The sequence below is a fragment of the Patagioenas fasciata genome, chromosome 1 (genome assembly GCF_037038585.1).
Source record: "Patagioenas fasciata isolate bPatFas1 chromosome 1, bPatFas1.hap1, whole genome shotgun sequence".
NCBI lineage: Eukaryota > Metazoa > Chordata > Aves > Columbiformes > Columbidae > Patagioenas > Patagioenas fasciata.
The window spans coordinates 140,419,218-140,434,035 of NC_092520.1; the positions used below are offsets into that span (position 1 = coordinate 140,419,218).

Genomic DNA, 14,818 nt, shown 5'->3' on the forward strand with positions numbered 1-14,818 from the left:
ATTTTGCAAGTAAGTCTTTGTGTGTTCATGTTTCTCTTCTGACCAGCCAGAAAAAGCACAGATAGATGTGATAATGTGTCTGAAATGGCATTTATCTTCATGAAATAGAGTTTTACATTCTAAAATTAATTGCTAAGGATGTGTTGTTTCCGTGGTTCAAGGTTAGAGAGATGAATGCGGAAGATGTTTCAGACTTCTCACAGCTGTCTCATGTGTAAGGCTGAGAATGCAGGGACATTAATTTTGACAGCAAGGTAAAATTTGGGGTCTTTTACTGTGGAACGGGTTCTCTCCCTCTGCCTCCCCTGTAAAAGATGTCTGCAGTTTGTTACCTTTTTAATTGTATTTTTGTGATTGACTCCTCTGGGGTAACAATGTGCTCCTGGGGATCCTTTTATTTATTCTCTGCACTTCTCAGGAACAAACCCTGATCAAGATTTTTCATTCCTATGTATCACAATTTTCTGATTTAGGGAACGTCATGTAGGAATGGGAGAGCTGGGAAACTCAAGTCATCCATCTTATTGCATCATATCATAAACATAAACTGTAGCCAGTGCTTTCTTTACAAGCACTGAGCGTTTGCAGAGCATGTGGGCAGGGGCAGAGGAAGGCGAGTGGGATGAAAGGCCAGGCCGTGCTCTTCCCCAGAGAGGTTACACGAGGGGCACGATGTGTTCTTTTGGCCTTCAGACCTGCTATCAGGCACCTGATTCTCCTCAGCCCTGCGAACCTCTGGGTTTTAAAGCGTGGTGTGTTTTGCAGGTGGATGTCCAGACTGAGACCACCCCAAAATAAAATTAAAAAAAAAAAGGCTTGAAGATGTTGCTTCTAGATTCCTCTGCATGTGTTGTTCGATATAGGAAAGAGAGAGCCTCTGGGTAGAGAAACTATAATTTCCTAAATATGTAAAATATTTAAGCACTTTTTTTTTAAAGTCTGCCATATTAATTAAGTACCTGAATTTGCAATCCATATTCAGGCAGCTTTTTTGTTTGCATCCAGCAGACTGTAGTTCCCATTCACAAAGCGCCCTGTTTTTTTTCTACCTTTCCTTGGATTTATTTGCAGGGCAGTGTTTTGTTTTCTCTGTAAGCCGTTTGGAATACGTCTTCACTAGCACTGTAGCCGGAGGGTTTGTATGTCATTCAAAAATAAAAATAAAAAATCTCCACCTACTGAAAAGTGAACAGCATAGCCCTAGCAACCAGCTGGTGTGTTCAAACCAGAGGAAGGGACATAAAACAAGTAAGACCAAATTACGTCTCTGTAACGGCCAGTGGTGGAGTAGAAATGCCAGCTACTGATAACATTAATCATAACTGATAGTGGAGATAGCTGCATTTGTGTTTAATTTTTAGTATTTTTAATGGTGGATTGTAAATACAGCCACGATGAAGTGATGCTTGTTCGTGCCGGCATAAGCAAGGTGTTCAGCTGACAGCTCTAGAAGGTGGATTTGCTTCTGTAAAAACAACCCCTCCACCCCATCGTGCACCAATTGTGTATGCACTGAAGGAATGAGGAAGGTAAGTAGTCGTTTTCTTGGAAAGCAAGGGAAAACTTATTTTAAATGGTCTGTCAGATGGGGTGCTGTCAGTACTTTCCTCCCAGGTGGGTTCTTGATGGCGTTATGCCAGGGGTGGATTTCATGCATCTGCCTCTCTGTCTCTTGTGTGCATCTTGGTTTCTCGTTCATCTGCCGTGTCATAGATCCATCTGTGTTAAAATTATGATTTTCCTTTTTTTTTTTCTCCTTTTGTAAACAAAAGGAATTTAAACCGCTTGACATAATTTGAAATATTAACTATTCCTTATTTTCCTAAGGAGCTCCACTGAGCTTCTTCAAGATGGATTTTCTTTTGTGTTACCTGACTCTGGTTTTCCTTAGTCACTGCCAAGAGAAAAACTTGAAGCCCTGAGTCTGTTAGGTTTAATTTCTGTTAGACCAAAACCATGCAAAGCAAAGCGAAAAAAGGAACATAGATACTGTTGTGATAGTGGTCAGCCCAGGCTCCTCTCAAAGTTTCTGGAGTCAGAGGTGGTCTCTGCCCTTCCGTAGGTACAGCAGTGAATCTGCTGGTGTTCCAGTATTATCTGCTTTCCTATAATCCACAAAGGCTGCTGATTTATGAATTCTGCCTAATAACTGCATTTCTTTGACTCTCTCTGCACCTCCCCTTTCAACCCCCTTCCTCCTGCAGTTTGTTGTCTTTTCTTGTTTCATACAGTTTTGTGCTTTGGTCCAGTGCTGTGTGAGGTCTTTGATTTCCTCCCTGCCCGTCCATTCCCCATGTGCTGGTGATGATGTGCAAGGAATAAAAGTGATTCTGTGCCCTTATGGGGCAAGGATACCTTCAAGAGTGCTTTTCTGTTGCAGCAGTTTTACTTCCAGACTGCTAGATGTGCTGCACTGTGCTGGGAAGGTGGCCAGAGCAGCATGTGCCGTTCCAGCTAGTTTTCAATGACTACTTTTAGGACCAAACAACTGGGGAAATGGGATTTTGTTGCATCATCTCCAGCTGTTCGGCTTGGGGGCTTTTTGTTCTTTTTTTTTTTTTTTTTAATATTTGTTTTCTATTTCACCTCTCCAAGTTTCTCAGCTGTGGGCTTGGCCAGGCCGCTGACAGATGCTCCATGAGTGGTGGAAAGGTTTTTGGAGATCAGTGTGTTCGCACAGTCTTGCTTTGCTAAATTTAATCTTAAAATTTCTCACTGCTGCTCTCAGCAGCATGACTCCTTTTTGCAGTTGCAGTGGAGGAAGTGCTGTGCAGACTGACGTGTCTATTTTCTTGGAGGTAGGATGAGGTAACAGTGGAGTAGATGCTGGAGGCCTCCTGGATGCTGTTGGTACCACAATCTGCCGCTTGCTGCACTTGTCAGTAGAGTTGTCTTAGGAATTTTAGACAACCATGAACAAAACCCTTGTTCAGGAAAAGCAAGGAGTGCTTTTTTTTTTGGAAGCATGAGGGGTGGTTGTGCCTGAATGAAGGGCACAAGATGGTGATTTTTTTCTGTGCCTATGAGCCGTGGCTTTATTATGCAAGTGTAAATTAGCAGTTCCTTGCCCCCAGTTAATGTCTTTCCTAGACAGAAGGTGAGAAACAAGGGGTTGACTGTGAACAAATGTGATTAGGGAGCACTCTGTTCCTTAGTGCATTTTTAACCTGCAGTAAGCTTTTCCTATGTAGCCTTCTCAATACTGTATTTAATGCTTGATCGTCAGCTGCACTGAGCTCCCTGATGGCCAAGGTGAGAAGGCACCTGTGGAGGTCTCCAGCCTCTACCAAAGCAGGGATGCCCAGGGCAGACTGTGCCAGGCAGGGTCCAGTCAAGCTGTGAGTAACTCCAAGGATGGAGACCCCAAAAAGGCAACTCTTCCCAGTGCTTCCCATCCTTGCAGTAAAAAAGTGCTGTGGTTTGGGTTTTCTTTTTTAAGCCTTTTGATTTTTTTTTTTGTTTTATTTTTAATGCATTAATGGAATTTCCTATGTTTTAATGTGTGCTCATTGCCTCTTGTCATGCCACTGAGATGTCTGACTTCATATTCTTTACTCCCCCCATGAGGTGCTTATGCACACTGAGGAGATGGTGGGCACTCCTGATTCCCAAACATCAATTGGCTGCTGTGGGTGCTTTGCCTTGTTGATGCTTTTCCACTTAGAGCTGTGAGGAATCAGTGTTTCGTTTGGGGCAACAGCCTTAGTGTTTTTCTGTGTGATCTTTACCTTTAGAGGGAAATCTAATACAGATTGTTCACACTGCATTTGTAGACATCCATATTTGAGCAGGACCTGATTATCACAGCTAGGAAATCCTGAAGGAGAAAGGACAAGGCTGTCTTCAGAATTGCGCAGGTGAATATGTTTGCAAAAGCTGAGTTTTCTGCTAATTATCAGGTGTAGAGGCACTGGAACAAATATCTTGCATGACCTGTGTATTATAGCAGGTATTGTACTGCTTGAAGTTTACTATTGACGTGTTTAAAATCAGGGGCTTCCTTCTTGAAATTTTTGAGTCTTCAGTTATGATACTACTAAAATGTTAAGTTTTGCAACAGCTTAACTTACAGTATTTTGACTTCTTAAACCTCTCTTGGCTTTTCTGACTCTGACAAATAAATAATAAAACAAGGCATTTCCCAAAAGCTCAGTAGTCTCTGTGGTGTTGTTTTGATACAGAATATGAAATGTTCGCATTTTAAGGCCAAAATTTCAGCAAAGCTAACTGGCAGCCAAATCAATAAGTTTACTTGTAAGAGGGAAAATTCAGTTTATAACGTGAATTTTTGTTTTGGTTTGTTTTTTAGTAGACTGTGTTCCAGGCCTTATGCCAGAGATACTGTGAACAACTTTCCTAATTGCTTATGTTGGGGCAAATGTCAGCTGCACTGCGGCCTAATACAAAAACCAAATGGCAGGGTATGCAAAAGGTTAAAGCGAGTTTTCCTTCCTGGTGTTTGTTTAGCTTTGTTCCTTAACTGTATTTATATCAGAAGTAGTCTCGCGTGACCTAGATGAAAGCCAGGGCAGTCTGGGCTGTTTCAGTGGCCTGTGTGCCCATTGTGCTGGGGTGGAGGGATCAGGATCGCCTCTGACCTCTGCAGCTCCACTTCAGCAAAGTACCTAAGCACGTGCTTAACTTGTAGCCCATTGGGATTTCGGGTCTGCTGGTTCACCTGCCCGGGCAGCACATTGGGCAGTTCACTTTTCCAGACCCTGCTGGAAATACTCCTCTGGGGACCACTTCTGGCTTTCAAAATTTTAAGGGTAAGATCAGATGGCATCGTTACGGCAGGAATCTCTGCTAAGCTCGGAGCAATGCTGTCAGGAGGATAGTCTGTGCATGCATGCTACGTTCCAGTGAGTCCTGGGCGTTTGAGACATCATGCCTATAGGCAAATGATTGCATAGCTGGGGCTTCTGGATTGTCAGACATCCAGAAATCTTGGGCAAATGGTCAGAATCCTCTTTTTCTATACCAGCAAATTCTTACGGAGAAAAAACATAGCTGATAGACACATGGTTTATTGCTGACTTCCTTTTAGCCATAGAAGGCCTGTGTCTTCGGTACAAGCTTCCCTGAAGTGCCGTGTGGGATTTCTGAGGTCCTGTATCGGGTGACCCATCAGTGACATTGACCTTTTGGGCTGACCAACAGTAGGAACCTCAGCATCAAGTTGATGCTTTGATTTCTTTTTATGCCAGTTCATGCCTGGTGATGAAGGCCTCCAAGTCTTGTTGTGGTCAGCACATGGCCCCGGTTTTTGTGTTGGTCCCGTGACAGTGATGTCTGAATTCAGAAAACATTAAGTGAAATTAAATTCTCTTTTGCAAATCAAATTGCAGACTTGAGGCCCTGGATCCAACTCACACTTATTGGCGTTTTGTTGCTTCTTGTAGTGTAGCTGGTGATTGGCCCCGAAAAGAGAGAAGATGATGAGTGATGCAAGTGACATGCTCGCTGCGGCGCTGGAGCAGATGGATGGCATTATAGCAGGTAAACTCCTGGGACAGCTTGTTAATTTACCTGGTTTTGGTCTGTTTTCCATACCTGGAGGGCAGAGCTTCAGGCTTAGAATGGAATGTGCTGGTAATTGTGTTTGGTGTCTTCCATTATAGCTTAGCAATTACAAATAAATGGAGTGGAGGGATTGCACAGACTCTCACACATGGACATGGCTGAATGGAGTGTAGTTTTTTTCCTACGCTCTATCAAAATGCTGCTCAAAGTGGCTGAGTGAGGCGGTTCAGCTGGTGCACACAGCACCACAACAGTCAAGGACACAAGGCACGATTCAGACCATGATGAGTGTGTTTAAAGAGCTGCTGCAAGGCAGGAAGAGTAAGTTTGCCTAATACTGGCTACTCTGAACTCCTCTCAGCTCTGAAGAGTTAAAACATGAATAGAATTTTCCTTTTTTTCAAAATTTGAATGTTTTGAGTGCTGACATTTGGTTTGGACCTGCCTTTAATATTTGAGTTTTTTATAAGTACCTGTTAATGGTAAAATGGACTAAGGAGAGGCACCACAAAGTATACAGCATCTGCTTTTAAGTTGAGTCTAGTGAGTTAGAAGATAATGTAAGTGCACAGCACAGAGGAACAAAGCAGCAAGAAATTATAGTTTAATCCTATTCCAGCAGGACCATGCAAACAGCTACCCAAACTGAAAAAAATATTCTGCAAGGATAGTAACACAGTTCTAAAGTCTTCAGTAGTTCCACTTAAAATAATTTCCCTTAGGAAAAAAATAACGATACAGTGTGTCCTTTGTTTGGACAATGACTTTTCTCTGCAGTTTTCTTAAAGATATTGAGGACACATAGCAGAAGCACATGTAAATTGGATTCAGTTGGATCATAATGATCTCTAAAAATACATATAAGCTGTGACTTCAGTGATTTCCATAAGTAGATCAGTAGATCCTGGTGTTTGGATCTGATAATGTATCTGTGTTTCCAAGAGCTTAAGTTGGTTATGGCAGGATGAGGCTTAATATATAAATAAAAAATGATGTTGGGATGTTTAAGTTATCACAGACCTTATTTACCCAAGTGTCCAAACAGACTTATAAAGTAATATAACAAAGGGAAATCAACTCTCATGCTGCTCTGCGGATTTATTCTCTTCATTTTTTTCAAAGGGAATGAGCAGAATACTTGCATTTTTGTGACTTACCAGATGAGGTGAATGAAAGTTTGTGGGAGTGCATATATGGCATATCACTGACAGTACAAAAGCTGATGTTCTGTCATGAACATGTCTCATTGTGCCAAGGCATTACAGTATGAAGGTCACAAATTGGTGTGCTGAAATTATAGTTGGAATTAGCTAGATTGACTTAAATCAACCTTAATCCTGAATTCATCGTTTCCTTCCTTACTTAATATATAGCAACTTTTAATGTAGGTCAAATATCTGTACTGTGAGTTTATGCAAATGAGAGATTTTTCTCTTTATTAGCATGCAAATGTCAAACTGTTGGGTTTAAAATTTATTCTCATGTAGAAATGATTCACTCTTATTATTTACCTCCGTATTTTTCTTTAAAAAAAAAATTCCAGTGCCTCAGAGCACTGGAACAATATATTTCTGCATGGAAAAAAAAAAAGTGCAGAGAATGGTCTCCTCTGGAAACCCTCAGTGTCTAACTTAGGTCATGCAATCCCTACAGGGTGACAGAAAGCATCAGCAGAGCTTGTTTGCCCCCCTCGATATTTTCCGCCTCTAATACATCCCAGAGAGCAGGAGCTCAGCCCGTGCCTTGAACCCATGGACATGGTTGTGGTGTACATGTCCTCTGTTAGATCAGCTCACCTTGTTCCTGCTGGAGCTGCCATCCACGTGGCATGTAGAAAAGGCTAGCCCTTCTCCAAATTGCTGCGTGGTATGGGGCAGGATGGAGCACCAGTGCTGAGTTTGGTTCACATAACTCAAGAGAGTCCAGGGGCAGGCTACAAAGATGATTAGGGGTCTGCAGCATCTTTCTTACGAGGAAAGCCTGAGAGAGCTGGGTCTATTCAGCCTAAAGAAGAGAAGGCTGAGAGAGGATCACATCAATGTTTATAAATATCTCAAGGATGGGTGTCAAGAGGATGGGACCAGACTCTTTTCATAGGATCATAGAATCATTTCAGTTGGAAGAGACCCCCAGGATCATTAAGTCCAATCATAACATAACTCTGGCACTAAACCATGTCCTTAAGAATCTCGTCTAAACACCTCCAGGGATGGTGACTCCACCACTTCCCTGGGCAGCCTGTTCCAATGCATGAGAACCCTTTCTGTGAAGAGTTTTTTCCTAACGTCCAATCTTAAACCTCCCCTGGCACAATTTGAGGCCAATTCCTCTTATCACTTTCTATGTGGGAGAAGAGACCAACACCCTCCATGCTAAAACCTCCTTTCAGGTAGTTGTAGACAGCAGTGAGGTCTCCCCTCAGCCTCCTTTTCTCCAGGCTAAACAGCCCCAGTTCCCTCAGCTGCTCCTCATCAGACTTGTGCTCCAGACCCCTCTCCACCCTTTGTCACCTGCAGTACTTCAATGTCCTTATGATGAGGGGCCCGAAACTGAACACAGGATTCAAGGTGCGGCCTCACCAGCACCGAGTACAGTGGCACAATCACTTCTCCAGCCCTGTTGGCCACACTATTCAGTGGTGTCCAGTGACAGGATGAGGGGCAGTGGGCACAGACTGAAGCACAGGAGATTCCATCTAAACATGAGGACAAACTTCTTTACTCTGAGGGTGCCAGAGCACTGGAACAGGCTGCCCAGGGAGGTTGTGGAGTCTCCTTCTCTGGAGACATTCAAAACCCACCTGGACACATTCCTGTGTGATCTGCTCTGGGTGAACCTGTTTTAGCAGGTGGGTTGGACTAGATCATCTCCAGAGGTCCCTTCCAACCCCAACCCTTCAGCGATTCTGTGAGATGCCTGCGCGTAGCAAACACCACCTAGCATTTCTCAGCTTTGCTGTGTGTCTGACCTGCTCACCTCATGCGTGACCCCCTGCAATTTTGCTCCCTCCAGGTTCGAAGGCACTGGAGTACTCCAATGGCATCTTTGACTGCCAGTCCCCCACCTCCCCCTTCATGGGGGGCCTGCGGGCACTGCACCTGGTGGAGGACTTGCGGGGCTTGCTGGAGATGATGGAGGCAGATGAGAGAGAGGGGCTGCGCTGCCAGGTCCCGGACTCAACGGCGGAGGCTCTGATCGAATGGCTCCAAAGTCAAATGGTACGGTCTCGCCTGGTTTCACCCCTAATGCACTCGTTTCACCTGTCACTTGTCTCTTAAACTAGCTCAGGCAGTGGGTCTGTGTTTTATGCAGGCATTTAAAACCTTTAGAGAAGGTTTCAAAGAACCTAAGGGAAGAGGTTTTGATTTGGAGATACTGCTGTGGGGCCTTGGAAAAGCTGTCACTCAATTACCATGTGCAGTGGGTTGGCCTGTGCTTTCTTTGTACCACCCTGCCTCAATCTAGTAAAAAAAGAATTGGTAACTGGAGTTTCATCTCAGAGGGTTGAGGAAAGACATTTTTGTAGGAATCATGCTTTAATGGGAGGAAAAATGTTATTTTCAATACAAACTTTTCACTGAAAAGCATTTTTGGCAGCCTGTTTTCTACAGGGACCACTGTTGTTACTGAGCTTCCTTACCTGGTTTATAACAGAAGTGAGTGGTATGAGATCAGAATCCCTTTAATCTGAATACCAAGCCAAATTTTTATTTTTTGTGTTTGTGAATCTGCTAGTTTCTGTCCCTTTTCTAAAAAAATACACCAGAATATACCTGACAAGGGTGTTCTTTCCCCAATACTTGGTTTTCCTCCCAAAAAAATCAAATATTATTTGAGTGGAGGCTACTTGAAGACTACCCTGGGACATAAAATGTTGTGCGTATCAGGTGAGTTACATGGCATCATTTTTGAAGGATCTGATGGTTTTGCCTCCAGGTGCCATGTGACTGGTGACTTCCTGGCAGGCCAAAAACGAGTCCTTGTGCTCATGGTCTGTGGCAGGGTTTGTACAGTGATGGTCCCAGTGTGCACGGGATTTGGGGAAGCTCCAGCAGTGGAAGTCAAGACTCATCTCTAGAGGCCATGCTTCAGGGTTTAAGTCAGCCTGTGACTGTTACGACGACAGCAGCAGGTCTGCATTTCTGCGTATTTTGCCAAATCTGTCTTACAGCAGCGTCCGGGTCCTGTTGTCTTATACACGTGGTGTTGGCCAAGATAACACCGTGCTGCTGAAATGAGGATGACAGATCTGATGAAGGCTGGGTCTGACACAGGACAGGCCACCCTGGTGGCTCTGCGTCACACCTGATGTGTTGCTGCAGTCGGGAAGGGGCAGCTGCCCTTGTGTGGTCCCTTGCTGGGATGGACATCACACCCCCTCAGAAAGGGTTCAGTCATCCTGGAGCCACAACTGATCTTGTGTAAAAGGTTTTTATCATGGTACAGGGATTTATTTCAGCACTCAGTTGCCACCCAGAGTGGTGGGTGCAGGACAGTGTTTGGCCTGAGCTCTCCAGTGCCAGCTTTGGCAAACGCGGGAAGAGACGCTTTGAACTACACATTTGAAAATGCCTGTAACTCAAGGAAGTACGTGGGAGCTTTCCCACTGCCTCCAGTGGGATTTGGATCTCACCCCCACTATCAAGACGTGGCAGCCAGTGCTGAGATCAGGAGAAGGAGACGGGAGTGACATTCGAGTCGGATCTTTAAAACACACAAAGTTCCTGCTAATGTCAGCGTTTCCTTCCTCTGTAACATACAGCAGTGAACATCGCTGTAACTAGTCTTTGCTCTGTGAAGAGCAGAAATCAAGGGACATAACAGGTTTCATGCAAGTGTGGCCTTTATAAATAAAAAAATGTTCATATGCCAAATACACAGCCTTGGAAAATTAGCAGCTCCCTACAGTGTGCCTAGACATCAGTAGTCCACGTTTACTGATGCTGATCCACCGCATGTTAGTTCAGAGTAATGGGGCCCAACAGTGTGGCCAGAGACTGCAGTGCTTGTTGAGATTAATGAGGCAAAGGCCGGTCATTGCCCTTTGTGGTGGTGAATGTGTGATTTAGGGATGTCTGGTTGTTAGGATCTGGAACTGAGGTCCTTCAGACCCACATGACATGGGTCACTGCATGGCTTCTCAGTCCACCTCAGATTATTCCGTTGTACTCTCTGGCATCCTTAAAGCCCCTAGAAGGAAAGACTGAGTGCTACACTTTGTACTATGCTATGGGCATGGGATTTGGAGATGTCATCAGTGTCACCAGACCCTGTCTGAGTAGGAAGGTGTTAAGTGTATTGCCTATATGGTTTGCGGAAAGGCTTTCTGCAACTATGCCCACCCTTACTTAGGAAGGGAAGACACCTCCTTGGTTTGAAATCTGTTTAATCCTCCACAGATGAAGTTGTTACATCCACTGGGCTATTCAAAGCTGCTGGAACTGGTGTGTAACATCCCATCTGAAGCTGTAAGCAAGTCCCTTGTGTCTCAGAGGAAAACAAAAATAGTGTTCACTATTGCCAAACAGTGTGTCACAAGAGAAAAATCCTCTCCTGGCTCCTGCGGGGAAACCACTGGTGCCCTAGCTGGGAAGAGGGTCTGACAGCAGTCTCCCAAAGCTGCTTGCTTCTGTAAAACATGGCAGAGTGTTCAGTTTTGCCATGCCAGAATTGGCTGCCCTCTGCCGCTGTACTGCTTCTTAGTGACTGCTTCCTTTCTGCTCCTCTCGAGGAGCCTATGCAAGCGCCCAAATAGGACCAAAGAGTTAAAACACCTCATGTTTTGTTTTGTTTTTTTTTAAAAAAAACACAAACTAATGTGTGCCAGATGACCACGTGACACTAGAGTACACGTACAGTGCCTGGACATCTGGCAGAGCTCTTCCAAGAGCAGCCATCGGATGGTCACCACAGGGAGTTCAGAGAAGCTGGAAAACACAGATCTGTGCTGCACAAATAAGCCGGTTCAACTATAACGAATCATTTCTAGTTGTCTTCTTACAGCTCAAAACTGATCTCTGTGTTGCTGAAACCCTGCTCATGTCTCTGTTCAGATGGAGAGCAGGTGAATGTCATGGTCAAAATTACAAACAAGGCCATTTGTTCAATGTCTGGAAAGAGACTGAGGCCTTTTCTAAGCTCAGACATGTTGCGACTCTGTGCTTTCATTGGCGACCAGACCTGAAATCCACAGCCAGATCATAACTATTCCAAAGGTTTGGAGTTTTTTCAGATTTCTCCAGATTGACAGAAACGTTTAACGTATTCCGATGTGTGCTTTAATAAAACACATGCTGTACTCTGTGAAAATGGAACTTCTGGCTTGAATAGAGACAGCGTGTGAGTAATCTGTAACATCATCACCAGTAACAAGACCATTTTAAATGAAACTCTGCCTTTTGCAAGACCAGGCCAGCCGTATTGTGTCCAGCAGGAAGTTGATAGATCCATCTCTTCCTTCTCAGAAACCTTGCTCCCAGTCATGAATGTTGCTCCAGTTTTTCTTCAGTTGAAACAAACAAGAAACAGTCTTCTTTCTGGTTATTATTTTTCTTGACAGTGTGGATTTATTTTTTTTTTTAATACATCTTATGCAACAACCTTCCCAGAAAGGAGAAACCAACTGTATCTTGTTAAAAAGGAGGATGAAGGAGAGAAGTGGGTGGACAAGTCCCTTCCCACACCTCAGAGCCAGCTTCCCTGAGCTCCTGATCTGAACTCATGTATGCGGGTCCTGTTATGTATCTTCTGCTCTTTAAAGGACATGCTTCTGGAACAAAAGAGCCAGGATAACACTTTTTCTTTAAAACCCACAGCAAGTGCAACCGTGGTTTTAGCTTTGGAAGTGACTTTTTGAATTCAAATACATATTCTATATGCAGATTCTTTCTGGTTTTCACTCCAGAAGTGAAATTCTGAAGTTTACTGTAAGATCATTAAAGCAAAACAAACTTCATGGCCTCCAGAGTTTTCTCGAAGACCATTTCAGATCATCTGAAGATGATAGTTAATCTGAGAAGTGGTACCTATAGTGACTTATGCAATCCAGAGTATTGCTGCTGTGAATAGCAGATCTGTCATCTCAGATCAGCCTCAGATTTTGACACTTCTTCAACAAGTTTGTTCTTCCAGAGAGTGTTTGGGAGTAATGGGAGTTAATATCAGCGGATATTAGATTTCAGAGAGAAGTTTTCCTCACTGGATAAACATAGCTTGTAATCTTACAGAGATATATTGGCCTGTTTGGCTGACAGGGTGGGTCCCAAGTGGGGGAAGTGGTTTGGTTAGCCAGAAATCATCTCATATTTCTTATGCATGGAAAAATCTTATCTTCAGACTGAAGTCTGTTGTTTAAGTGCTTAGTGTGGGTGTACAGTGCATTCATTTGGCTCCGCTTGTGCTTATGTTGAGTTTAGCTATCGAAAGGTCCTGTGGTAATCTGTAGCACATAGGCATTTACCACCAAAGACCTGTTTGTGATCCCTCCTCAAGTAGCAATATGAAAGGAGCCTTGTGATACCTCTCATCGTAAAATGCCTCCTGGCAATGCTTTTTGTCCATGAGAGATCTGACTCAAAGTTCTTGAAACACAGGACCTTGTTTCTTGCTAAAGGTGATCATCCAGACTGGTGTGTTTTTTAACACTGGAAGATAATACAGGCTTATAGCACGTCTTGGTGTTGCATCTTCATGCATTGTGGATGTGAGTTCATTGCTGTAAGAATAACCTGTGTGGTCCTGCGCTGGAGCCCTGATGGCAGAGCCATCAAAAAAATCACCATTCTCAATCCAAAATGCATCAGTCAGGCTTAGGAAACACAGCTTCTGCTCCTCTTCTACTCTGCTCTTTTGTTCTGGGTTATTCAGTATTCATGTTTTTGAGGTTTTTAACTTATCAGTGGTAGTCATATGCATTTCTTTTTAATAATTTTCAGATAATCATGGGACTCCCAGAGCTGGGCTCTGTGATCAAAAATACAAAGGATTTGTTATGCCGCTGCTGTTACTGTGTAAATTGAAACTTAGATGTGAGGACAGAGGTTGGTTAATGCATTTTAATAGAATGATAGAATCATAGAATCATTTAGGTTGGAAAAGACCTTTAAAATCAAGTCCAAGCATTAATCAAGTTCACGACTAAACCATCTCCCTAAGCACCACATCTACATGTTTTTTAAACACCTCCAGGGATGGTGACTCCACCACTTCCCTGGGCAGCCTGACAACCCTTTCATCTGAGAAATACGACATAAACTTGAGACAAGTCACTCGTGAGAACACTGCGACTGTTGAGTCAGCTTTTTCCTTCCTCTTTTTTCTTGACACCTGCAAGTGAATTTCATGTGTTCTTCCAGCTTTTGCTATTAATAGCCCATCAAGAAAAAGAATATTCCCTCCTCTTTGTAGTCGGGTGGAAAGATTGTAATCCCTCTTTTCTTGTGTGTTTTGGGGGGGTCAGGGCTGGGAGGGTGCAGAGGAGGAGGGTGCTGTTGCAGGGGGCTATTCAGTGAGGAGTGAGCATGGGGTTGCCCTTGCACCCTCGAAGTCAGGATTACACAGCCTGTGTCCTTCTCCCCAAGGCACAAAGGCCAGGCAGACAAGTGATGCCTATGTCAGGCTCAAGGTTGGAAGGAGGGTTGGTCTTCCCGGGCTTTGATGTGTTAATTCCCCAGAGGAGCTGCTCGTTCCGCCTGAGGAGCGCTGCTGCTTCACGGCTCCACTTCCCACATCTCCCGCTCCGCTGCCAGGTTCGCCTCCGTCCTTGGTTAGAGGAGGAAACCTGCCCCTCACTTAACCTCACCGTCTGGGTTCAGAGGAGCCCTGACGGCACCGCCCGGTGCAGCAGGCGCCTGCGGTGCCAGGGCAGCAGCTCTCAGCCTCGGCTGCCTCTGCCACAGTCGCTCGCGTCCTTAAGTGCATGAAGATAGTCATGACCAGCATGGAGTACAGCTGGGACATTCATGGACACTGTGTCTGGCTAAATAAGGTAAGGCTATCTGTGTTTGTTCTGGCTCTTGCATTTCTCTGAGTGACAAGCCGTAGCTGGGCAGCGCTGGTAGGGAGTAAGCATTTCATCTTTCTCTTGTATCGGATACCAGCTGGGCTGCAGTTGAAGAAACAGAATATTTTGAAACGGTTGCATCTTCCCTATTCAACAGCAGTGTTATTTATATTTAGAAAATGTTTCAGGTAAACTCTTTGGAGTGAAGGTCTGACTTCAGCTGTTTTTCCTTCAGAATTCACTTTCAGTGTAGTGAAGCCTCTAAAATATAATGGGGGGGGTGAGTGGGTTTGT

The 14,818-nt window shown here is 44.2% G+C and overlaps 1 protein-coding gene across 20 annotated transcripts in view; it reads left to right on the forward strand.

Moving 5' to 3' along the window:
• PPFIBP1 (PPFIA binding protein 1) overlaps positions 1–14,818 on the forward strand; it is a 118,255-nt gene that overhangs the window by 56,939 nt on the left and 46,498 nt on the right. For 15 of the 20 annotated variants that reach the window (XM_065845174.2, XM_071816234.1, XM_065845172.2 and 12 more), the window contains 2 exons: positions 5,403–5,499; positions 8,536–8,741. In XM_065845174.2, the coding sequence (XP_065701246.1) occupies positions 5,436–5,499; positions 8,536–8,741 (270 nt within the window). In that variant the 5' untranslated portion in view covers positions 5,403–5,435. Of the gene's footprint in view, positions 1–1,297; positions 1,530–3,773; positions 3,858–5,402; positions 5,500–8,535; positions 8,742–14,314; positions 14,510–14,818 lie in introns of those variants that run through there. The other 5 variants (XM_071816221.1, XM_071816240.1, XM_065845168.2 and 2 more) reach the window with 5 other exon arrangements.